Source organism: Melospiza georgiana, chromosome 16 (genome assembly GCF_028018845.1).
Source record: "Melospiza georgiana isolate bMelGeo1 chromosome 16, bMelGeo1.pri, whole genome shotgun sequence".
Taxonomy (NCBI): Eukaryota; Metazoa; Chordata; class Aves; order Passeriformes; family Passerellidae; genus Melospiza; species Melospiza georgiana.
This window is the reverse complement of record NC_080445.1, coordinates 13561537-13586245: the sequence shown is the minus strand read 5'-3', so window position 1 is coordinate 13586245 and position 24709 is coordinate 13561537. Positions and strand designations below refer to the sequence as shown.

Here is a 24709-nt window from a genome sequence, read left to right as displayed (position 1 = left end):
CTGTGTGGATGGATGCTGGGATGGATGCCACCTCCAGAGTGACAGCTGCTCCAAACACATGGGGACATGCAAATGTTGTCATTGGCTCAGGGACTGTCTGGGCTGCTCCTTTTCCCTTTGCAGCCTTGCAGCCTCAAAGGGGTGAGTTTGGGCCAGGGAGGGTCTCCTCTGGCTGCAGGGCTGGAGCTGAAGCTGGAGCTGGAGAAGCCGAAGCTTCCTCCACCTGCCCACTCAGTGCATCACAAAGACCTGCAGCCAGGCAGGAGGTACAGCTGCAGTGGCATCTGCCCCATCCTGTGTGGCACCAGGATTCAGAAAATCACTCAGGGAGTTCTGTCAGTGCTGTAGCCTCAGGGACCGTGGCTGTGCTGGGGCCAGGGCCTCTGTCTGAGTCAGTGACACTCTGGAAGTGGTGTCGGTGTCCCTGTGATGGTCAGGGCTCTCCACTTCTGCTTCCTGCTCTGTGGTCCATGAGTCCTGAACACAGAGCCCTTCACATCAGGAACTCAGACAAAAGAGGAAGGCTCTGTTCTGGAGAGTGTGTTTCCTACAGTGTTTCAAACAGGCCTGTGGAGAAGTCTGGATTAGATACTGGAAGTATCCCTCTTTGAGGCAACAACCTGGGAAAATAAATAATGGTGGCCTGTGCAAATTGGATTTATGGAGCTTTAACAGTGCTGACCATGAATTTTGATAAATACATTTCTACTATTAATAAAGGCACTGAGCTGCTCAGCTATTGAGGGATGTCTAAAAGCTTTCTGGATGAGCAGCTGCAATGCACATTTTGCTGTATTGCTTTCCATAAATCCATAGCTGGGATCCTCCTGGCCATGTGCAAAGGTCTCTGGAGAGCACAGAGCTGGCACAGTCTGCTCCCCTCTCTCTGTTTGATCCTAGTGCAAGGAATAAAAAATGTGTCACTGACTGGAAAACTCTGTTTTAAGTATTTTCAGCTAGATCTTCATTGAATTGTGTCCACCCAACAGCTTGACTTGAAGTCACTGTGACAGGGGAAGGAAGAGAATAATGAGGAATGTACCCCAGGATTAGGGACCAAAACTCTGCTGTTGGAGTTGCACAGTTTCAGCTTTAGACAGAAAAGTCAAATGATGCTCCATCACTGCAGGAGGCTGCTGAAAGGATATTTGATGTACTCTGTGGAACTTTGCTATGTGCAGCTCTCAGCGTTACTCACAAAAGGAAAAACAGAAGGTCAATCCTTTCAGTGCAGATAAAGAGGGTGACCTGGATAGGGAAATGTGATCTAAAACAGGGGAGGCTGAACTTAAACTGGCTATTACAGCTCAGGAAAAAGATGCTGGAGTCCTCACTGATGGTTTGCCAAAATTGTAGCCTTGATGTGCAGATTAAAAAAAAAATACAGTGGTGTCATCAGGAAGGGCTTGGGCTTGCAAAATAGCAAAGAGAACATCTCCTGCCTGTTGTGTAACAGCTTGGTGCACCCACATCTGTGCAGGTCTGGCCTCTGATCATGGAATCCTATAATCATGGCATAATTTGGGTTGGAATGGACTTTTAAAGGTTGCCTAGTTCATCCCCTCTGCCATGGACAGGGATGGCTTGCACTAGGTCCCGTTGCTCAGAGCCCCATCCAACCCTGGTATTGAAAGTTTCCAGGGATGGAGCATCCCAACCTCCCTGAGTAACCTGTGCCAATGTTGTACCACCTCCAATGTGAAAACTTCCTCTTTACATCTAATGTAAACCAAACCTCTTTGTTTGAAACCATCACCTCTTGTGCTATGGCAACAGGACATCTTAGGATGTGAGAACATTGTGGATTTACAGCCCTAAGCAGGACAATTGAGATCAAGGGGATGGGGTAGCTGCAATACAAAGGGGTTTGGGGAGGCTGGGATTTTTCTCTGGAGAGCAAAACATGCCAGCCCTACAAAATCATAAAGAGAACGTGGACCTGGTGCTTGATGAGAGTTAGAGGCCATTGATCAGTCTGGCAGATTGATTTAAAATGGATAAAAAGGACTTTATTTGGAGCAGGTGGGAGAATGAATTTCTGGAACTCACTGCCACAGGAGGCTGTGGAAACAAATAGGATCAGCAGGTTTATAAAAGGTAGAGCAGATTCATGAGCAGCGGCAGGCCAACAGGCAGATGCTGAAGGTAAGAGGCAGGAATGTAGCCTCTGGAATTGCTATTACTGCTTGTGTGGGAGCTGGAGGAACACAACCAAAGCTGGGCCCTCCCCAGATGGCATCTCCTGCTGCTGAAAAATGCAGAAAAACAACACAAGGAGAGAGGAAGCACTGATGTCACCAGCAGAGCACTGCCTGCATCTCAGCTCCAAGCAAAATCAGATCTCCCAGGTGGTCGCTGTGTGGTAGGAAGACAGAGCAACCAGCAGGAAGAAAGATTTTGCATTTCTATTCAATTTCCATCTCTGTAGTGAAAATCTAATCAATGCTTATTTTCTGTCTTCCACCACTTTTCCTTTTACCACTGGCAAAACAGCCAGTGGAGGAGGTGGGAGGATTCCAGAAAGTTTGAATTAAAGTATATTTCAATCATTCCTTATTTTCAAACTGCTTGCCTGAGGAAAAAAAATCCCCTCTACCTCAAAAACTGATGGAAGCCACCTCCAAACATTCGATATCTCTGGGAAAAGACGGAGGGGGAAATGGGGTCACAGGGACAAGACCTTAGTGTCTCTTATTGTTAGCAGGGTAAATAAAAGGAGGAAACCAAGGAACTACAAACCAGTTGGGTTCGAGTAAAAAAAAACATCAACAACAAAACAAACAGTGGGACTTTTAATCAAAGAAAGAGATGAGTAATAGTCATGGCCTTTGCCAAGAATGAATCCTTTCAGATGAGTCTGTTTTCCTTCCGTGACAGATTCCAGTTCTTTGTTTACCATTATTATTTACTGTTCTGTCATCAATAACTTGTTTTGTAGTGGAGAACATCCTTATTAAGTTCTCAGATGTTCCTGAGCTGGAGAGGCTGCCAGCACTGGCATAAAATTCAAAAGGATTCAGACAAATCAGGGAAGAAAAATCTTTTTTCAGCAGGAAAAATCTGACATTTAGGAAAGACTGGCTGTCCAAACACACAGCAAAGAAGCAGAAGACCTATTGGCTGCACCACTCATGGGTTACACTATTGCCATATTGAATTCCAATATGGGATGCATAAAGAACAGTCTGTAAAACACAGTCTGTAAATAATAAGAACAGTCTGTAAAACACATGATGTTTTCCCTCCTCATTCCAGCAAGAGGATCTCTCAACTGGTCTCCTAAGATCAGCTTCCAGCGAGGAATTAATTCTCTATCTTCCCACTGCTTGTTTTCTAGATTCCCCTTGCCACTGGGAAGATAGAAAATTCATGGGAAATTCCCGTTAAACTCCCCATGGATGCTTGGCCTCCTCCAGGAGTGTGTGTTTCTGTGTCCCTCTCCAGGACACACTCCTTAGGGACACGACTATAGCCAACATAATAAGATTAGAATCCAACTATCTGGACAATGCTGTTTGCAGCCCCTCAAGAGCCTGGTGGAAGTCCTGTGGTGGGGTAAGTCATTACCATCAAGCTCATTTCCTGATGTTGTTGACTCCTCTTTCAATAAGAATGAGCTCTGAGATGCCACTTGCCTTGGTGTCACCGCAGAACAGAGCACTGGGGGTATCTGAACCTTGGGTGCTTTGTCCATCAAGAATAAATGAGAGCTGAGGAAGGCCTGCAGAAAGTGGAGACATCAAACCAGACATGACCTGGAGATACTTATCCTCTTTCTTCTGCTGAAGCTGCCTGGTGTGGTTCAGCTTCCTGAGCGCTGCCATGCCTGGATCTGAGGGCTTTGTGCCCAAATCCTCCTCCTCAGCATCACCTGGGGCTGTTTCTGTGGCCATGCAGGAGTTGCCTCCAACTCTCTCCTCAGCCGTGGAGCTGCAGCAATGCCAGCTGCAAAACCAGCCTGGGCCAGCACCAGGTAATATTTCACCTGCTGTGCTCCAGAGCTTGGCTGCTGTGTGGCTGATGGGCAGGGATGCAGCTCAGGGAGTGTCAGGACCCAGGACATCCCTCTGGCTGTCCTGAGCAGCCCAGACCCCTGCCAGGGGGCTCAGAGACCCTGGCACAGAGCCCAAAATGCCCCTGTGGGTTTGATTATGACCCGTGGAGCAAATTACCAACCTTGTGTGAAGATCTGCAGGCCACAACAGTTCAAGTAGAACATTAGTGAAGTTATCATGGGGTGGAAAAGTAGATTTTAGGGTTTTTGGTGTGGAGGTTCAGGAGGCAAGATGGAGGGATTGCGGCATGTCCAGCCTTTCTCCTTCTTCTTCTTGGCCTCCATCTTCTGCTGTGATGTTGGCACTTACAGGTTGGTTTAGAGTAGAAGCTCACAGTCTAAAATAGGTGACAGGTATTGGAAAGTAATTGTAAATATTGTATATGTAGTTTTTAGTATAAACACATAATACCACCCCGGGGCAGGCAGAGTGCCTCTGGCTGTCGTGCTGAGTGGACCTCGGCTGGACAGGAGAAAATTTTTTATAGGTAAGATACAATAAACAACTCTGAGACTGAGAAATGAAGAGCTCTGACTCCTTCTTCAAGCACTGGGCTGGGAAAAGAGACTTTGGAACTTTTCTCGGGGTCACTCTGAGCAGCGAGAGACCCCGACAAGGGAGTGCCAAGCTGTGGTCAGTGTGTCTGTCCCACGGGGCTGGCTGTGTCACACAGCCACGGCCACCAAGGGATGCCCAGTGAGGGGACCCCAGTGCTCTGAGCCAGAGCAGGGGGCTCGGGGCTGGCACTCTCAGCAGGGCTGATGGGGAGGGGTCCTGCACCCCCTTCAAGCTGGCACCAGTGTCCCCAAAGCCCTGGGGCTGGCTGAAAGCCCTGCTGCTCCCAGCCCTGCTGCTCCCAGCCCTCTGCCCGGCCCCGATAAAGCACCACGGCTGGAGGTCCCCATCTTGTGGCAGCAGGGACAAACGGCTGGGACAACACGAGCCCGGCGGTTCTCTGGCCAGGCAGAGCCCTGGCAAAGTGCTGCAGAGGCAGGACACTGCCACTGCCACCCAACGTGTCCTGCCTGAGGGCACAGCACGGCTCGGGAGCAGTCAGAAGCTGAAGCAAGCTGGGAACAGCTCTCACCCCTCACATACACATTGTCCCCACACTGCTCTTACACCTTCTCTCCTGTACCCACCATGCTGGGGACCATGAGGACCCTCAGTGGCTGGGTTTGGAGGAGTCCAAGTCCGTGCTGGATTTGATGCTGGCCCTTCCCAATGCTTTCCACAGCAGTTCACACCTCCTTGCACACCTGCGTGCCCTGAGTTCCCACCATATCCTGGTTCTCCATGAGATCCCCAGGACGTTGTGCCTACAGCTCTGCCTGGGTGATGTTCCTGGCTGGAAGGGTGGAACCTGCTCCAACACCTGCTCCATAAAGGTGGATCAGATTGGCCAGTGATGCCCTGACTGGCTTTCTCCTCCCTTCCTCACTGTGCCCAGGAACAGAGGGTGTGTGGGCTCATGACATCTGTGGTGCTTTGCAGAAGGGACTCTGAAGGGCCTCCTCCTGTCTTTGGAGTTTCTCCTGTCTCTGTGCATTCACTGACAGCCTCTGGAGGCCATGGGATTATGGAAGAGGCCATCCTTGCCAGTGCCAAGGATCAGAGGAGCCTGTGGCAACCTTTCCTGGCTTTGTGAGCCACCCTGGGGCTTCCTGGATCCTTCCCCTCCTCACTGAGGACCTCCCAGCCCTTACTCAGCACCTGGCAGCTTGTAGCCTCCTGGGACTATCTGCTGCCCAGTCTCCCACCACACCCACAGCTGGAGGAGAGCCCACACGTTCCTTTATCAGCCCCCACCACGGCCACCCTGCTGCGGGGTGTGATAAGGGCTGGGGGGTGCAGACAGCAGCACAACCCCTGGGCTCCTTTTTGTGGGGCCCTGACACCTCCCCACACTGCTGGATCTGGACTGAGCCCCATCTGCTCCCCTTGCAGCTCCCCAGGGCCCCTCCACAGTGTCACCCAGCAATGGGCTATTTGGAGGAGGCAGAAGAAGACCCAGTGTGCTGGGTGTGCAAGGAAAGATGTCCTGGCATAGGGAGCTCCTCCGGCTATTCCCACTCTGCTACCAGGCAGAGGGTCACTGGTGCCAGGAGCCCCTGTACTCCTGTGTAGATCTTCAGGAGGAGATGTCCTCTAGCTCTGTCCTGAACAAGGGTGCACGGGGCTGGTGGTGCAAGAGGGGATCCCAGTGTGGAATTCTGGTGGGACCCCCAGATCCATGAGTCTCTCCTCTGCACTGGTGCCCAGAAATGCTCTGTTTCCTACCATGGCAGCAAGGCAGTGTCTTGCCCAAATTCTTCCTCCTCTCAGAGCCCTTTTCCTCCGTGCACCCACCTGATGGGGAGACCTCCAGTCCAGAGCCCCAGAGCACATCCCACCCGCTCCCTTCCCGCGGGCAGAGCACACAGAGCAGGACACCGGGGCTGCAGCACAAATGCAAGAGATTTTATTTCAGAACATTTGACTGCTGGCTGTCGGAGGGCTGGTGGGGTGTTGGCTCCAGCTCTGGCCACAGCACACGCCTTAACGGTACTTGGCAGTCAGCACGGTGCCCACGGCACACAGGAACTTGTCCAGGGAAGCGTGCACCTCTGGGGTCAGCAGACCGGGGTTGCGGGTGGCCACTGTCACCAGGAAGCACTGGCCCAGCAGCTGGAAGGGAAAACGGTGTGGTGAACAAGGGAAGGAGGGAAGGGAGTAGCCAGGAGGTGCAGGAGGGAAGCTGGGCTGGTCACCCCTCCCCAGAGACTCACTTTGAAGTTGACAGGGTCCACACGGAGTTTTTGGGCGTGGAGGTCGCTGAGCTTGGAGAGGGCACCAGCGAGGTCATCGATGTGGTTGACAGCTTCCACCAGGGCGCCCGCCACCTTCTTGCCGTGGCCCTTGACCTGGGCAGAGCCCTTTCCTAGGTCGAAGTGGGGGAAGTAGGTCTTGGTGGCGGGGTAGGTGGCGAACATCCTGCAGAACAGAGGGGTTCAGAGACAGCTGAGACAGGGACAGGGTGGCAAAGGATGGGGACAAGAGGGGGCGGATGCGAGGGAGTCGGGGCTGGAGACGAGAGACAGAGGGTCACACAGGGGACACCCACGATACCTCTCCAGGGCATCGGCGCCATATTCGTCGGCCTGGCCGCCGATTTTGGCGAAAACGCCCTTGACGTTGGTCTTGTCTGCGGCGGACAGCACCATGGTGTCACCTCCGAGTCGGCAGCGCCAGCACGGGTGTCCCCGCTGCCCGCCGCCGCCCTTATATGCGGTGCTGGGGCTCCGCCCGGCCCGGGGCTGCTGGAGCCCGGCCAGGAGGGGCCGCCCTGCCCTGCCCTGCCCCGCCCCGCTCTGCCGGGCACCGGCACCGGCACTGGCACCAGCCCCGACTGGCACCGGCACCGGCCCCGCACTGGCACTGGCACCGGCACCGGCGGGCGGCTCTGCCTCGGGGCGCCGGCTCGGGGTTAAGGTCAGGGCTTGTCCCGGAGCGGGTGGGTGGTCTCTGCCCCGCGGACACATTTAGAGTTAGGCTTGGAGTTAGGACGCGGTTGGAGTGCCCGGGCTGCCATGGGTTGTGGTTAGGGTCTGCACTGGCACCGGCGGAGGAGCCCGTGTGTGTCCCTTGGCATGGGACTGGCACAGCCTGGATGTGTTCTGGCCAGATGTTGGCACAGCAGCGTGGGGGAGTCTGTGCCCCACACCCCCACACAGCCCCGTGTGCACCTGCATGCACAGCCAGACCATCCACCAGCCTGCACACACACCCTGAGCTGCCCCAGGACACACAGAGCACCATGGGCACCTGCATGCACAGCCTGACCATCCACCAGCCTGCACACACACCCCGAGCTGCCCCAGGACACACACTGCCCCTCCACGCACTGCCAGCTGCCACCTGCACGTCCTTGTGCTGTCCCTGCTCAGCCCTCTGCCATCCAACACATCCAACACAACCAGCACGGCTGCCCCACTGCACTCCCTGCTCTGGTTCCCCAGCACACCCCACACCCCACAGTGTGTGTCCTCTGCAGCCCCTGCTCCCTGAGCCACTGTCAGGCCAGCAGAGCCCGGAGCTGCCCTGCCCCAGCCCCCTGTCCTGCCCTGTGTGTGCTGGCCCTGCTGCTCTGGAGCCATGGGATCAGCACTGGGCACTGCTGCAAGAGCTTTGGGAAGATACCAGGGATCACTGATGTCTGTGGTGAGCCCTGTGTGCTCCCATGATGAGGAATGTAACAAGGGCAAGGAAGATGAGGGCGGTGAGGAAGGCGGTGAGGGGGCTCGCAGAGCTCGCAGTGGGTTCGGCAGGTGGCGCAGACCAGCAGTGACAGCTCACACCCGTGTTTCCTTTGCGGCTGAGGTTCTTATCATTTGTGTTTGGGGGAGATTAGCTCGGTCTGGCACTGCTTCAGAGTGGGGAGGGAGGGCAGGGGGGGCTGATTTTCTGGGAAACAGCAGCAGCAGCAGCAGGGCAGTGTCTGCTGCATGTGTGTGCGTGGGGAGAGCTGCCAAGGCAGCAGAGCCCTTCAGACCGGTGGCACAAAAACAAACGGGTGCAAATGCCCATGAGCCCACTGGGATGTGGACTGGGATGTGTTTGGAGTGCTGCGGGTTCACCTGCAGGTGCTGCTGTGCTCAGGGACTGCCAGGCCTGTTTGTGAGCAGGCAGGGTCCCTGCATGCCCCCACCTGCCCACACCTGGATGCTCAGGCACCTCTCTCCTGCAGGATCTTATCTCTTCCTTCTGGTGTCACAGCACAGAGCAAACCCAGGGCTAATTTAGCATCTCGTAGCCCTCCACCAGTGATCACTGATTCTTTTAAAATTCAGGCTCCAAAATCCTGAAACCAGTGTTCCTATACTGGACTGCAGCTTTGCCCATCCCACTCCTACCCTGCCCAGGTCCCAGGGGACGAGCAGACACCTGAGGCAGGTGTGGAGGTTCTTCCCTGGCACTTGACTGGGATTTGTGGTTCAGGAGCTTGAGTCCCAGAACACTCTTTGTGCTTAATGGTCTGCGGTGGACTTTTTTCACTCCATGAATTCTCAGATTGCTTCTGGAGCTCATGCAAGCACTTAGCTCCTATAGCACTCCTAATAAAGCCTTAAAAAGCCATCTTGATAGATGGAAACAGGCAGGATTTATCCTACACCCCCCAGCAATCCTTCAGGGGAATGCAAGGATCACATTTGTCTCGGTGCAGGCTTTGCTCTGCTCCCTGGAGAATTGCAGGCACAGCTTCACTCCCTGGGTGCTGCCATCAGCTGCATCCCGTGCTGGGGAGGGCTGGAAGCCAGTAGGGCCCTGGGGACACCCAGGGAGCCCAGGGCTGGTGCTGCCCTTCCCGTACCTTATCCATCACACCCACAGCCCCATTCCCTCCATCCAGCCCAACCCAGTCCAGCCCAGCCCAGCCCCCGGCCCCGGCACAAACGGAGGCGTTGCTGCAGCAAAAGAATCTTTTTTTTTATTGATGGTACACAGGCACGGCTGACAGCTTATCTGTACTTCTCAGCCAGCACGCTGGCCACGGCCGACATGAACTTGTCGACGGCAGAGTGCACCTCGGGGCTGTAGTCCTTACCCAGGCGGGTAGCCAGCGCCACCTGCAAGCACTGCGACAGGAACTGCAAGGAAAAACAGGGCTTAGCACCAATGTCCCCATCCCTGTCCCACACCCGTGTACCCCATCCCCTGCTGTCCACCCTCCCGCATCCCCTGTCTTCCATCCCCCGGCTCACATCCCGATCCCTGTGCCCCATTCCCTGTCCCTCAGTCCCCATTCCGCATCCCCTGCTCCCTGTCCCCCCATTCTGATCCCTGTCCCCATTCCCCACTCCCCATTCCCCATTCCCCATTCCCCATTCCCCATTCCCCTGCTCCCTGTCCCCCCATTCTGATCCCTGTCCCCATTCCATATTCCCCATTCCCCATTCCCCATCTCCCATTCCCCCTGCCTGCCTTGAAGTTGACGGGGTCCACACGCAGGTTGTAGGCGTGCAGGTTGCTGAGCTCAGACAGAGCCTGGCTCAGGTTGTCTATGTTCTTGATGGCAGTGCTCAGGGCAGCCACCACCTTCTTGCCATGGCCACGGACCTGGTCAGAGCCCGGGGACAGGTCGAAGTGGGGGAAGTAGGTCTTGGTCGGGGGGTAGGAGCAGAACATCCTGGCAGAGTGGGACAGTCAGTGGTGCTGATCCCAGCTGGCCCCACCACTCCGGCCCCTCCGTGGGGCTCCCACCCTCTTGTCCCCTGTCCCATGGGGTCCCCAGGTCTGTACCTCGTCAGGGCCTCGGCTCCGATTTCCTCCTCGGCGCCGCCCAGCTTGCCCCACATCTGCTGGATCAGCTTCTTGTCCTCGGCGGTCAGCATGGTGGCGGCTGCAGGAGTGGCCAGGGATTGGTGGCAGCAGCACTGCAGGGACGCCTTTTATAGCTGCTGGCACCTCCACCCAGCCTTATCTTATCACACTGAGGGGCGGGGGGATGGCCGGGCCCTGGGAGCGGCTGCAGCACTGCCTGGGGGGCCCCAGATGCCTCAGGGGGGCCCGACCCTAAGGAGGCCCCTGGGGGCCCCAGCGGCCTGTCCTGCCCCACTGCGCCAGCCCAACACCACAATGGGGCAGGGGGCAGCACCTTACCAGGCTGCCTTGTGGACAGCAGCAGCCCCAGGCGTGTCCCAGGGGTGCCACAGCCTTGTCCACCCTGGCTGGCATGTCCTCAAACCTGTTAGTGTGATCCATTATTCTCCATGGATGGGCCGGGGTCCTCCTTGGCTCTGTGGGTGTTGGGGTAGGTCCCACAAGTGTCCCATGTCCCCTCCAGACTTTGGCACATCCAGCCCCTCTCTGCCCCAAGAGCCCCATGGTCTCTGAGTAAGGGCCATGGACAGGCCTTCCCAGAGAATCCAGGTAGGAAACAGCCTTCTCTTTGGGTTCACAGTCTTCCCAAAGTCCATCCTGTGATGCTTGTCATTCTTGGACTCCTTCCCACCCCAATGTGTGCTCCTGCCTCTTCCCATAAATGCTGGGAAATCCCTCAGACCCCATGGTGTCTGGTCATACACTAACAGAATGTTAGAATAATCAAATTATTCATGTTGGAAAAGGTGTCTAGGATCCTTGAGCCCAACCATTCCCCAAGGCCAGCACTAAACCAGGTCCCCAGGAGCCACATCTACACATCTGCTAAATCCCTCCAGGGACAGGGACTCCACCACTGCCCTGGACAGTCTGTGCCAGTGCCTGACAAGGCTTCCAGTGGAGAAATTTTTCCTAATATCCAAGCTAAGCCTCTCCTGGCACAACCTGAGGCCATTTCCTCTGACTCTCACACCCTTCTGTCAGCCTCTGCAGGAAGGAGTTGGTGCAAACACAGGGTAAGGGACACACCAGATGCTGACCTGGCACATAAGTCATGGATTTAAACCTCCAGGTTACCTGACACCAGTGGATACAGAATGCTTTAAAAGCTGCTGTGGTGACATTTAGATGTTTGGAGCCATTTGATGGCCTGAGAGCTTCCACATCATGTCACCCTGGTTTTTTTCTAAGCCTTCTGATGTTGACATTCTTGTAGTGAACTTTCTCACACACTTTCTGTAAATAACTCATTCTTTTGCATTCCTTTATGCAAGAGGAGAGAGTTGATGGACTGTTGGTTCGTCCAGTGTCATTGGAGAGGTGGCACTGTCACCCTCCAATCTGCTGTCACTTTTGTAGAACTATAAATATTGGAGTCAGAAAATGAACTTCCCTTTTTTCCTTCACCTTGAGAACGGTGGTGAGCTTGTGTTCTTTCATGTCCTATAGTGACAACATCACATTTCTCCCCCATGCCCAAACACAGTCCCTAAATCCCAGGGATGAGATGAGGACTGCCACGTGCAGTGCTGGCTCAGGGTGGCCATCAGAGCAGGCTGAAGGCTTTGCCCCCACTGTTTCATGCCACAAGTCTCTGAGGCAGGAGCTGACGTGGTCCTGTGCTTCAGGTTTTTGGCCAGACTGCCCCAGTAAAAGGCTGATGTTCCAGATTTTGTGTGAGCAGCATTTGCACAGCATCAAGACTGTCCCTGCTTCTCACTCTGCCCCCACCCAGGGAATAGATTTTGAGGTGCTGGGAGAGGACACAGCCAGGCAGATAGGCCCAACTAATCAAAGAGTTATTTCATACCATATAACACCATGCTCAGCAATCAAAGGGAAAAGAAGGGGTCTGAGGGAGTTTTAGGGGGGTTATTTATGGTTTTTGCTCATGAACTGGCTGGACATCAGCCTACCTGTGGGATGTGGTGAGTGCCTTTGTATCCCCTGTTTTGTTTTATTCCCTGTGCTTCCACTTAGTCTTCACTTACTAAACAATTATTTCTGTGTGTTTATTTGATCTTGACCCCCAATTTTTATTGCTTTTATCTTCCTTTGCCCTTCACCTCCTCCCATTGAGGTGAGTGGGCAGCTGGGGTGCAGTGGCTGCACAGTGGGGTTATCCCACAGAAGAAACACATCAGATACCACACCCCTACTCCATGGAGAGAGGCACAAGGAGAGGACAATGCCCTGCATTGCAATGCAGGTTTGTTCCAACAGGCTGGGATGGGTTTTGGATGGGTCCTAGCAGGGTAAAAGACTTTGCTGGTCAGACTGTGATGGATATACCTTGGTGAGCAGCTGCAGTCAGAGGGCTTCAGCCCATTGTGGGCTTATGCTCAATGTTATGTTGCTCCCACTGAATGTTTATGTTATGTTATGTTTGTTATATGTTACGTTATCCCCACTGAATTGGCACATGAATGTTCATTAGTATATGAATTAGTACATGAGTTTATAAAGTTTAATATTCCCCCTCCATATTTTGTATACATTTCAGAACACCCCTGCCTGAACAGTCAGGTGTGGGCACAACATACTGAGAAGAAAGCACAGAGACCATAGCTCACATTTGAATTGTTTATTGGGTTTTGCAGGTGACTGAGCCCCTGCAGCAGGGATTTAAAGAGCTGCCCAGGAAAGGGTGATATCCCAGAGCCTGGCAGCAGGGCTGGGCTGTGGATGGGCCTCCCTCACCCTCTGTTGAGGTGATTTATCTGTACTTCTCCGTCAGAACAGAGGAAATACTGGCCAGGAACTTGTCCCACGCAGCATGAACTTCTGGGGTGAAGTCACTGGGGTAGTGGGCAGCCACGGAGCACAGGATACAGTGGGAAAGCAGCTGTAAGGGAAAGCAGCATGAAATCCATCACAGTGAGTGCCAGGTATCAGTGTAGGGGTCTGCAATGGACCTTGGGCCCAGTGTGCCTGGGGATGACAGCTACACGTCCCAGCCAGGCAGTGCTGCTGCCTGAGATGGCAGTGAAGAAGCACAGTTGTCTTTTTTATAGGGCAAAAGGCACTGCTTGATCCCCCTCCCTCTCCCATGTGCCCTTTCCTTCCTCAAGTGCAACAAAGTGGGACTGCTTATAATTTATCAAAACTTTGTTCGAGACAGGTGATGTAGCTTGATGTGTGAAGCAGATTCATGAATTACAGCAAAACCAGAAGATTTGAGTCTGCCTAACACAAACCACAGGAGCTCCCTCAGGAGTTCTTTCCCTGCACTGGGCCAGAACTTCTATTAAAAGACTCAATCTCAGGTTAAAAATCATATGAGAAACCAGCACAGTCAGGGATCAAGCTGCCCTTAGCCCACATGACCTGTGGTCTGTAATTTTGTGATGGCAGGACCACCTTTGTGATGGCAGGGCCACCTTTCCACCCCTGAAAGCCTCTGTGCTCACCCACCTTGAAGTTCACGGGGTCCACCCTGAGGATGTAAGCGTGCAGCTCGCTGAGCTTGGCCAAAGCCTTGCGGATGTCATCGATGTTCTTCACGGCCTCCCCGATGGCACTCATCACCTTGGAGCCATGGCCACGGAGCTGAGCTGAGCCCTGGCTCAGATCAAAGTGAGGGAAGTAGGTTTTTGTCGGGGGGTAGCTGAAGAAAAGCCTGGAGGAGAACATGAGGAACAGGGTCAGCAGAAAAATGGTAAGAGGTGGTAAAACCTCAGAACAAGTGCAGTGTGAACCTTCTGCAGCACACGCAGATGAGACAGCAGGTTTATCTGTATGTACTAGAGAAGAATTAAGTGTTAAAACTTGTTAAAAACTTAATGTAGTTATATGTTTGGTTTTGTTTGGTTTTGTTTTAATAAATAAAAGTCGCAGCTTGTCACCAAATTTCCTGTATTATATTATAACGAAGTTTCCAGGACCTTCAAACAAAAATGACAAAACAAGAATTTATATGAATGGTACTCAGAATCCCGAAAGGAGGATCACAGTACTTTATACTGAGCTGTAAAGAGCATTTCAATCACTTTGAATAACATAAAAATGTCTGATAATTTCCAGACCCTTTTATGCCATCCTGTTTAATTGGTATGGACTTTGAATTACTGTGCCATGCTTCATGCAGGGGGTCCAGCTGTCTTGTTTCCTAACAGTTTGTTACCTAACAACTGGAACAATGAAAACTGAGTGAATTTAGTGGACAGCTATTCTCTTAATGCATAAAAACTGTAAGAGAAAGTGCATCACTTGTACAATAAACCACTTCAAGTTTATCCCCTAACAGGGATAATGGTGTTTAGGACACCGAGTATGAATGGCTTTGAAATCCTCACCAGTGCTTCTGGCTATGAATTCTTCTGTATGGCTATAAAGAAAAAATAAACCTATTAAATTGTTAAAAAATAATGGTTTACTGCTAGATTGTGAAGCATTTAATAGCACAGATATAACTCCTGAAGATTACACATCAAACAGCACAACTCTTCATCAAGTCTCCCTGGTCCCAGCGTGCTCTCACTCTCCCAGGTTCTACATGAGATGCATCCCAACAGCAAAGCCCTCTTTGGGGGCCTGCTGGGGCCTTACCTCTCCAGTGACTCTGCCCCAATGGCATCAGCCTGGGTGGCCACCTTGGCCCAGATGGTGACCACGGCGGCTTTCTCAGCTTGGGTCAGCGTCATTGTGCAGGAGCTGCTGGCTCTGTCCCCTTGCAGTGACTGCTCAGAGCAGGTTTGGAGTCCCCCCCTGGCAGCCCTGGTTATAAAGGGGAAGGGGGAGAGGGCCTTGGTGGCTGTCCACACTCATTGGTCACTCCAGAGGCCCACTGTGGACTGGGGGACACTTATCTCCCGAGAAGGAATGGCTACACTGGCAAGGGTCAGCACGCTGTCCTCCTTGCCTGCTGGCCTTATCAGCTTCTTGCTTCTTACCCTAGAGGCTGTGTGGTCCAAAGAAATTGTCTGGACACGTATTGATACACGAGCAGAGAGATAATGCTGCAAAATTCCATTGATGAAGTTTTAGGAGACATGTCTAAGCTGAGGAGCGTGTGGGCTCCAGCACACTGAGGAGCCTGGAGAGAAATCTGCATTTCCCCCCTTGGGTCACAGATGTGAACACAAGACTCTGGGCCTTGCTGACCCAGCCACTTCCAGCATATGTGCAATATTTCACATAAAATGCTTTGTAGGTAGTGGTAGGGACAGGCTAGGAGATCTGTAGTGCAGCTCAGAGGAGAAATGAAATCCTGAATTTTAAGAGTAAGTGCAGATTTTGCCATTCGCTTCAGGACTTTGCCAGCCTCTTGCCAAGAATTAGGGACTCACTTTACAATTGCTGCCTGTGGTAACACTGGTAGTAAGGACTTTGGGTACAGGAATAGAGAGTTTGTGAAATTGAGTATCATGCTGGGAAAAAGTGTGTGTGTGAGAAAGCTCAATCAGATTTCTTTTTTTTATAATCCTCAAACTGCACATCTTTGATTTCTAATGGTGCGATCTTACTGTTAGTTGTTCCCTCACTATAGGACACGGAATACTATGACGTGGACATGCTGCTCTTTTCAAGGTAAAAGAGAGTTTTTAAATTTTTAACTCTAATATTTATAGATTTCTAAAAGTGACAGTGGATTGGAGGGTGGGTGTTTATCCAATGACACTGGATAAACAGTTTATCAAATTTCTTCTTTTCTATAAAAGAATGCAAAACAATAAGTTATTTACATAAAGTGTGTGAGAAAGTTTGTTACATATAAGAATGTAAACATCAGAAAGCTTAGAAAAATCTTAAAAAATCAGGGTGACAGTGCCATGCACTGTAGAATAGTCCTCAGCACTCCAGTTAGTGCTGGCTGTGCCGTGCTGTGTGCTGGACATGCACAAGAGCTGCTGGTACCATCAGGGCACAGGTCCTGGCTGGGTGAAGGACCAAACAAGCAAAACAAAGTACCAGCACAGGTCTGTAATCACAGATAAGTGGGCAAAGTGTCAAAGAAATACCCTACTGGACATGGTTGCTGCAGAACCTCTGGGAGTAAATATCCTGCCAGCACATAAAGCAGAGGTAAATCTCTTTGCCACGCTGATAAACGACAGCAGCCTCAGACATCAGACACCACTGAGAGCTGGCAGCTGTGCAAAGAGCACTGCCTGGTGCAGAGGAGTCAGATAATGCTCTCTGCCCAAGCAGCCCTGCAGCCTTGTGTGGAGAAGGTTGGTGTGTCTCAGGCAGAGATGTGTCTGCATTTGACAGCAGCACTACCCCCTGCCACAGAGGGTGTTCCCAGCCATGCCAAAGGGAAAGCCCTTCCGGGAAATAATGATCTCTGGGTGGTGCATGGGCTGGGGCATGCCCAGCCTATGGTTACCTGTACCAGAGCACAGGTGTGTCACACAGGAGCGTGCCCTGGAGCCCCTCAGGAGCCACAGGGAGCTGTGCTGTGCTGCTGGAAAGGTGCTGGGTTTGAGGTGGCACCCCTGTGTGTGTGTGTATGGCAGGGATCTCTTCTGTGCTGTCACATAGGCAGAGGTCTCTCCTCTCTGGGTAGACTCCATAGCCTGAGGAGTTGATCCATACTCTACAGACACCACTTTCCTGGGCTGTGCCTCTGCCACTGCATCCTGTGCTGAGGTGGGAATGAGCCAGTGCTAGGGTCAGAACCAGGGATGGGGTCAGACAGTAACTTCTGTATCCTCTGGTGTCCCCACTTTGCTGGGGAAGTGGCACTTGCATAAGGACTCTGACCCGCTTCTCTGCATGCCATCTGTCACACAAATTAGAATAAACCTTGGGCTTTCCCAAAAGGCAGGCACAAAGCACTTGGGGCCTCTGAGCCTGCAAGCCTGGCTGGGTTTGGGAATCTTGAATTATCATCCCCTCCATGGAGGCCAACAACTCCTCTGGGATTTAATTCAGATTGTGTTCAGTGCCACAGCTCCTCCTCAGCTCTCCTGACCACGGGCTGGGTAATTCACTCACTTTAAGAGGGGATATGAAAGCAGACTCATCTGAGACACAAGGAGGACAATTGTTTTACCACAGGGAATATTATCAGAGGGCTCTTTGTATACCTTCCCTTTGACAGTGCCATACACATCCCCTGAAAACCCAGAGCTCACTCTGGCTACACAGGTGCAGTGCAGTCTCCAGTTCAAAGTGCCACTGGCAGCACAGGCAGAGCCAAAGCAAAGACAACATTCAGTTTATATGACTTAAATGGATGGCAGTACCAAGAGAGGCTGTATTCAGCATCCCTTGCTACACACATTTCCAAAACCTGCAGTTTTCCCATAGAAAATTTACTTTGAAAATATAGATGCTGTTGTGAAATATCCATTTACATAATGTTTTTGTCTCCTCCCCAAAGTGCTGCCTCTTATGTGTCGTGTTCATGGCAGTGCTCCAAGCTCTCCTCAGTGAGAGTGCTTTTAATCAGGGGTTACTCAACCAAGCTGTGACCCAGATAAACACAGGGATAAGGCACAGACCATGAGGATTCCTTCCTATTCTGTGTAACCTGGGCATTGCTTCTCTGTGACTGCAGGATTAAGGTTTGTGTGCACACAGAGTGATGTCTGCACAGGAGGATTCATCATCACTGAAATCATTATGGAATTTCTATTATTTTTCTGAGACTTACTCCTGCACTATCTCAAATGCCAGAGCAGCCAAAATGTGACAGTGGTTTGCTAGAAGGAGCTCATTGCTCACTCAGGATCAGGGCTGTGCTGGGGATTGCTGTGGGAACAAGCCTGGTGGGAGAAGTCTGCTCCTCAACACAACGTGACATGGAAAATGACCTGGCTTTGCATGGACCTCTCAGCCAAATTCCTCATTCCAGTGCTCCAGCTACCCATGAGGTAGAGGGACAAGAGAGTCCTGGCCTCAGGAATACAAAGAGCTGGACACGATGATTGCTGCTGTTCCTCTGCCACAGGGCCAGTAGAAAAGACATTTCTTCTGGGAACATGGGGAAAGCTCATGGGATTCCCTCATGGAGAAACCCCACCAAACCTGCCTTCTTCTCCTGCTGCTGCTTCTCATGATGATCCACAGCTCCACTGCAGAATGTCAGCCTTTGGGCTGGTCATGAATCTTTGTCAGAAAATCACCAAAGGGGATTTAAAAAAAAAAAAAAATTATTGTAGGTCCTTTTTAATCCAAAATCTGTTCCAAAAGTCGGCTACCAGAATTTCTCATTTTAAACAGCAGAAGCAAGCAAGAGACCTGTTAGCTAATTGTAAAAGTGGGATTCTAATTTCCAACAGCCCTGATTGTAAATCCAGTTGAGTGGCACTATTGTGAGATCAGGGATAACTTTCCCCATGGGCCTGTATTATCCACAGGAATTGCCTTCCCCTCAAGGAGAATGCTGTGGATAAGGGGGGGGACATATATCTGCTCTAACTCTGAAATATTTGAGGCATATATATTTTGAAAGTCTGGAAAGTGGAGTCTAAATCCTGGCTTTACTCTTTAATTTCCTACCACGGCTTGAAGAACTTGCAATCATTGCTTTAAATGACAAGGCTAACTACAATTAAATGTCCAAGAGCTGGGAATGACAGATAGGCCTATAATTTATTATTTGAGAAAGTGAAATTATATTTTGAAGGAGGCACAGTGAAATTTTAAGATGACAGCCCAGTGCTGGTGTACAAGGAGTGCTCTGCTGTGATAACACGACTGGTCTTTAATCACCCCAGGACAACTCTCTCCCCTCAGCATTGCCTTCTCTTGCTCAATTGTTATCACTGGCCTTGTGCAGAATGGCCCTGCAGATTATACCCTGCTGGGGCTGCTCATCTTCAGCCACCCACCTCTGTCCTGTGTCCCTGGGGGGACTGCAGAGCAAAACCCAGAGTGGGGATAGCTCAGAGTGTCCAAGCATCTAAGTAATGCAATGAAATACAGAAGAATTTGCATAAAACCCCAGGGCATCTTCAAATATAATTGCTGATAACTTCTGATCTTGCTTAAACACACACAAAAAAAATATGAAGGCACCAAGACTGCTGCCAGGGGAGTAATGTCACCCTTCCTAATGCAGAGGCAGGAGTAAAAGCACAGGGACCATGAGGCAGGGTGTGTCAGAGCTGTGAACATGATCAACAAGCCCAAGGCAGCCTTTCCACGAGCATGGGGAGCCCACAGGTGTGACTTCCACAGCTGCCCCCCTGCAGGCACCCTGGTGTCACAGAATCATTAGGGCTGGAAAAGCCCTCTGCAATCATTCATCTGCAATATTGGCATGCTGGATTTGGCAGCTCTGATGGAAGCAATCTACTGCCAGATGGTGGAAGAATGGAGAGGGACTGGAAGGGAAGACAGAGGGATTCTCCACCTGCAAATCCACCCTCAGTGGCACCCAGGCCACATTCAGCTCCTGCATCCCATCTTTTGTCCATGGCAAACCCAGGAGAGGTCATCAGTTCCTCTACCATTAGGGGAAAAAGCATCCATGGCCTCATTCCAACCCACAAAAAATTTGCTCTGTTCTCACAATTAATTTACCCTTCTGTTCATTGTGCAGCACATGTGTAATTAGCTTCAGAAAGGCAGAAATGTTATTTCAAAAAACTGTTTGAAATGTCCCAAAGAGGCATTGCAGCAGGTTTTACCCAGTGTTCCTTTATTTCCATTCCCACTCTAATTACCAATGAGGCTCCTTATTTAATACTGTTTTATAGAGCTCTTCTTTTCTTCCCTGTTGCTACTAGAAAATTGCTGATGTGGAAAAAAAAAGAGGGAAAGAGTAATGAGAAGAGTCATGGCAGACTGACCACATTTTGAGAAATCCCTATTCACAAACACACTACAAGGTGTTAGGTTAAACTAGCACTGTCAAGCCCACCACTAAACCATGTCCCAAAGTGCCACATCCACACGTTTTTTGAAGACTTCCAGGGGTTGTAATTCCACCACTGCCCTGGGCAGTTCCACTCTTCCATGAGGATGATAACCTGGGTGGATGTGGATGTAAGGGAGATGATGAGCCCTCAGTGCTCTTTGTTACCAGCTCTCAGGAAAGTTCTGGAGTTCACTGAACTGTCTGAAAGCCCACAAATGACCCAAAGTGGCCAAATAACAGCATTGGGTGGTCCAGGATCCAGCAGCCCCTGTGGAGGGATCCAGGGCTGGGGCCACCATGCCCTGTCTGGGTACGGGGCTGAACTGGGGGTGCTGGGCCATGTTGGGGCCTCTGGGCCATGCTGGGGGTGCTGGGCCATGCTGGGGCCGCTGGGCTGAGCTGGGAGGTGCTGGCTGCAGGCATGTGAAGCACTGGAATAAACTGGGAGTGTGTGGAGCAGGGAATAGTGTCCATGGGACACTGGGGTGACTGAGAGAAAGTAAGCATCAGGTGATGGTCAGAACTGGGGGGACTGGGCTATACTGGGAACAGGGCTGTGTGTGAGGCGCTGGTCTGAACTGGGGGCACTGGGCTGTACTGGGAACAGGGCTGTGTGTGAGGTGCTGGTCATAACTGGGGATGTGGCTGTGGGTATGAACGCAAGGAGGTGCTGGTATGAACTGGGAGCACTGGGAAGGAGCTGTGGGGGCATGAGATGCTGGACAGAACTGGGAGCACTGGGTTATACTGGGAACAGGAACAGGGCTGTGTGTGAGGTGCTGGTCTGAACTGGGAGCACTGGGCTGTACTGGGGATGGGGCTGTGTGTGAGGTGCCGGTCTGAACTGGGAGCACTGGGCTGTACTGGGGGTGGGGCTGTGTGTGAGGTGCTGGTCTGAACTGGGGGCACTGGGCTGTACTGGGGGTGGGGCTGTGTGTGAGGTGCCGGTCTGAACTGGGGGCACTGGGCTGTACTGGGGATGGGGCTGTGTGTGAGGTGCTGGTCTGAACTGGGGGCACTGGGCTGTACTGGGAATGAGCCGTTGGGCCATGAAATGCTGGTCAGAACTGGGGGCACTGGGCTGCACTGGGCACAGGCCGTGGGGCGCAGGACCCGAGCAGAGGCGGCCCCGGTACAGCGGTACAGCCGCCCCCGGGCAGCGCCGCCCCGGGCAGAGCCGCCCCCGGCAGAGCCGTCCCGGCCGCGCCGTCCCGCCGGTGCCCGTAGCGGCGGCCGCACCGTGTGCCAGCGGAAGCGGAAGGCGCAGCGGCCGGGCCCTTCCTGCGGGAAGGCCGAGCCGGCATGGGCGAGAGCACCAGCCCCATCAGCGTGATCCTGGTGAGCTCGGGCAGCCGCGGCAACAAGCTGCTGTTCCGCTTCCCGTTCCAGCGCGGCGCCGAGCACCCCGCCGCGCAGGACAGTAAGTGCCGCCGCCGGGAGCTGCGGCTGCCCCCGCCCGCAGCAGCCTCTGCCGGGGCCTCGCATCCTCCCCTGGGGGACCGGTACCCCACACGGACCCCTCATACCGCCCGTGGCGCCCGGAACCCGCCTTCACATCCTTCACATTGTCCATGGGGACCTGGCACCCCTCACCTGGCACTCTGCACCCGTCACATTGTTTGTGTGTACCTGTCATCCCCCCCACACACCCCTCACACTGTCTGTGTGTACCTGTCATCCCCCCCTCACACCCTGGGTACCTGTCATCCCCCACACACCCCTCACACTGTCTGTGTTTCTGTCATCCCCCACACACCCCTCACACTGTCTGTGTGTACCTGCCATCCCCCCCTCACACTCTCTGGGTACCTGTCATCCCCCCCAGACACCTTCCTCACACCCTCTGTGGGTACCTGGCTCCCCTCACTCCCCCTGTCCATGAGGACCTGCCACCCCTCACAGCTCCCCATGGGACTCTGCACTTCTCAGCCCTTGCCCTGCAGTGCCCTCACTGCCCCCAGGTGCCCTGGGACCCTCTCATCCATCAACAGAACCACATTAGTGCCAGGTGTCACTGTCTGCCTGGTACTTTACCTTCTGCCCCTGGGCCAGGTGAATCCTGTGGGGTTTGGGAGCTGCAGGGGAAGGAGGAGGCAGGATGAAAAGGAAGGCCCTGATTTAGAAGAAGTGATTCAGTGAACACTACAAGCTTTAATCAATAATGGTTAGGAATTAAAAAATTTTAGTCTGTAGTCTTGTGCTGGAGGAGTTTTAATTTCTCCTGGAAAAGAGGAGCATGGAATTATTCAGGTGCCAGCACTGCTTGCACCTCTGAGGCACGTGATTTGGGACAGTGCCTGTGGCTGGACTGGGACCAGTGTCAGAGCAGGGCCTAAAGGTGCTGTGGGGTGATGGAGCTGTGTGATTTGGGTGGTGTGCTGGTGGCTGGGTGTCAGGAGAAGTTTAACTCCTCTGCTTAGGTTGTCAGTCAGTTTATGAAGAGAGATTCATCTCTAATTCCCTTTCCACTTTTATAGGTGAAATATGAAAAGTTGTTTATTTTGCTGACTGTTTCCCTGCCACCCCTCCTCCTGCTTTTTGTTGATAAAGGGTTTCCCTTCCTATGACTTTGGGAGCATTGTAATTGTCCCAAAACCTGAGCAATAAGGAGGGAAATGGCATTGGTCAGACTTTTACTTTTCACTCTTGCACTACAAGCTGTTACCTGCGTCAGTTTCTGTGTATGTTTCACTTTCTCCTCTTCATCCCCTGAATGATAAAAATTTTCCCTTTTTTTTTTAATGTTCTTTTGAGTGAGAATAGAAGGACATACATACACACACACGTTAAGCAGATTTTTCCTGGGTAAATTTATCTTTATTCTTTGCTTCAGACAAACCAAGGAGTCGATATGCTGTGAATGGCTCTGGTGACACCACAGAAGATCAAGATGGGGACTCCAGGTAGGAGGGAAAACATTTCTTCTGCCTAAGAGGTTGAAATGGAGGGGAGAGACAGCCTCCTGCTCTCTTGCCTCCTAGTTCCTAGGAACATTCTCTTGGACTCTGTAGAAGACAACCTGGCAAAAAATGCTTTAATATCAAGTTATGAGCACCTTAGTGCTTAGTAAAGAGGACTGTCTCAGCAGGGAATGCTGCTGAATCTCTTGTTTCCTGGGCAAGATCAGCTATTCTTGCTTGTTAGAAGGGCAATATTGCCCTTTCAAAACTAGGGGTATTAATCCTCTGGCAAAATCCCACTTTCCTTTACCTGCCTACTCCTAACTGGATATATTTTTGAGTTGCCTCAACTTCTTCCCTAGCTCATGTAATGTTCTATTGGAATTGCTGTGCACTAATGAATAACTAATTTTGTTTCTCCAGACAGAGCTGCTGTTGTGTCAGTGGAGTGACACAGTGGCTCAAAAGGAAACTGACACTTGAAAAGAGTTTTTAAAGTACAGGAAATCAGAGGGTAACAAATGCACTGAAAATAGGCAGTGTGGTGCTCAGCATGTGTGTATTTATGGATGGACCCTCTAATTAGTTTTGCTGAACATTTGAAATCTGCTGCATAGTTCTAAATTTATCACTACTAGATAGGAGAGAAATCTGGGAGAGAAAAAGTCTTTTTGTCTGTTGGCCCATAGTTCACTTGCAGATCTTTTTTCTGATATGTGTTTTAATTTCCAGTATTAATAAAAAAGAGGTATTTGCTGCTCTTCTCTTTTATAAGGGTACTAAAGAAGTAATCATCACTTTGTAACTGTAAGATTGTTGTTAACTTTATGGCCGAGAATGGTTTAGCTGAAATTAAAGTCACCCACATGACTGTAAACATCCATCAGTTAATTTCATTTTCCAGGACTGGGATCTTATGAAAACACATTTTGCTTGAGATAATTTGTATCTCCTGCCATTCTGATGCCTTTGAAACCTTCAAACACAACCTTTGCCCGTGTGTCCAGTGAGTGCAGCATGGACAGGGCACAGCTGCAGAGGGAGCAAACCATATGTATGTTGGGGAACTGGTGACTGGCTTTTCAGGCTGGGCTGTGGGCAGCAGGAGAGCTCAGTGTTCAAACCCCTGGCTCTAGAGGTTCCCTAGGCAGATTAAGAAGGTGTTGGAATGATACCAACTTCTGTCTGACCCTGATTCTTGTTGCCTCTGCTGTTTTGGCAGGTTGGACAAAGCCCTTAATGTGTGGCTGTGTTTATTGTATGTTGCCTGTGTTGCTGAGTTGGTGTGAGACAATGTGTGGTTACTGCAGTGATGTAGGAAAAGCTTTTATCATTTCAGATGATGGTCAGGTGAGAAAACTGCTGGTGTTTCCTGAAGCAGATTTTTAAATTGAATGTGCTGGCATGTAACCTACACTAAACAAATATTTTAGATTGTTTCATTGTAGTGATGTCCAGAACACTGAAAGTTTACACATGAAAGTTTATGCTTAATCTCCTGGTCAGGTACTTGTTACTAGTAAAAGATTTTTTTCAGGTCTGTCTGTATCTCCCATGCATATGAAAAGGGAAATAGAAGAGCA

General features: G+C 51.5%; 4 protein-coding genes across 5 annotated transcripts in view; 1 reads left to right on the top strand and 3 right to left on the bottom strand.

Moving 5' to 3' along the window:
* Window positions 1–6496: 6496 nt before the first annotated feature.
* On the bottom strand, window positions 6497–7294 carry LOC131090516 (hemoglobin subunit alpha-A). The gene is made up of 3 exons (XM_058035944.1): window positions 7164–7294; window positions 6824–7028; window positions 6497–6722 (listed from the first exon to the last, which is right to left on the bottom strand). Exons 1-3 carry the CDS (start codon window positions 7256–7258, stop codon window positions 6594–6596), a joined length of 429 nt encoding a protein of 142 aa, XP_057891927.1. The 5' UTR covers window positions 7259–7294; the 3' UTR covers window positions 6497–6593.
* A 2208-nt stretch (window positions 7295–9502) lies between these two features.
* LOC131090115 (hemoglobin subunit alpha-D) lies at window positions 9503–10455 on the bottom strand. Its single transcript, XM_058035254.1, has 3 exons — window positions 10335–10455; window positions 10017–10221; window positions 9503–9682 (listed from the first exon to the last, which is right to left on the bottom strand). Exons 1-3 carry the CDS (start codon window positions 10424–10426, stop codon window positions 9554–9556), a joined length of 426 nt encoding a protein of 141 aa, XP_057891237.1. The 5' UTR covers window positions 10427–10455; the 3' UTR covers window positions 9503–9553.
* A 2676-nt stretch (window positions 10456–13131) lies between these two features.
* On the bottom strand, window positions 13132–15058 carry LOC131090085 (hemoglobin subunit pi). The gene is made up of 3 exons (XM_058035202.1): window positions 14964–15058; window positions 13830–14034; window positions 13132–13260 (listed from the first exon to the last, which is right to left on the bottom strand). Exons 1-3 carry the CDS (start codon window positions 15056–15058, stop codon window positions 13132–13134), a joined length of 429 nt encoding a protein of 142 aa, XP_057891185.1.
* Window positions 15059–21499: 6441 nt separating this feature from the next.
* NPRL3 (NPR3 like, GATOR1 complex subunit) overlaps window positions 21500–24709 on the top strand; it is a 42377-nt gene continuing 39167 nt past the window's right edge. Inside the window, exons 1-2 of one of the 2 annotated variants that reach the window (XM_058035893.1) lie at window positions 21500–21564; window positions 23060–23129. Coding sequence is in view for 1 of the 2 variants with exons in the window: in XM_058035892.1 (XP_057891875.1) it covers window positions 21529–21646; window positions 23060–23129 (188 nt within the window). In the remaining variant the exon portion in view is untranslated. Of the gene's footprint in view, window positions 21647–23059; window positions 23130–24709 lie in introns of both variants that reach the window. The other variant, XM_058035892.1, reaches the window with a different exon arrangement.

Coding starts and splice junctions, on each gene's coding strand:
- LOC131090115 (XM_058035254.1), bottom strand. CDS start 10,426: ATGCTGACCGCCGAGGACAAGAAGCTGATCCAGCAGATGTGGGGCAAG. Junction 10,222..10,334: donor GGAGCCGAGGCCCTGACGAG/GTACAGACCTGG, acceptor CCACTCTGCCAG/GATGTTCTGCTCCTACCCCC. Junction 9,683..10,016: donor TGGACCCCGTCAACTTCAAG/GCAGGCAGGGGG, acceptor TTTTCCTTGCAG/TTCCTGTCGCAGTGCTTGCA.
- LOC131090085 (XM_058035202.1), bottom strand. CDS start 15,058: ATGACGCTGACCCAAGCTGAGAAAGCCGCCGTGGTCACCATCTGGGCC. Junction 14,035..14,963: donor GGGGCAGAGTCACTGGAGAG/GTAAGGCCCCAG, acceptor GTTCTCCTCCAG/GCTTTTCTTCAGCTACCCCC. Junction 13,261..13,829: donor TGGACCCCGTGAACTTCAAG/GTGGGTGAGCAC, acceptor TTTCCCTTACAG/CTGCTTTCCCACTGTATCCT.
- LOC131090516 (XM_058035944.1), bottom strand. CDS start 7,258: ATGGTGCTGTCCGCCGCAGACAAGACCAACGTCAAGGGCGTTTTCGCC. Junction 7,029..7,163: donor GGCGCCGATGCCCTGGAGAG/GTATCGTGGGTG, acceptor TCTGTTCTGCAG/GATGTTCGCCACCTACCCCG. Junction 6,723..6,823: donor TGGACCCTGTCAACTTCAAA/GTGAGTCTCTGG, acceptor TTTCCCTTCCAG/CTGCTGGGCCAGTGCTTCCT.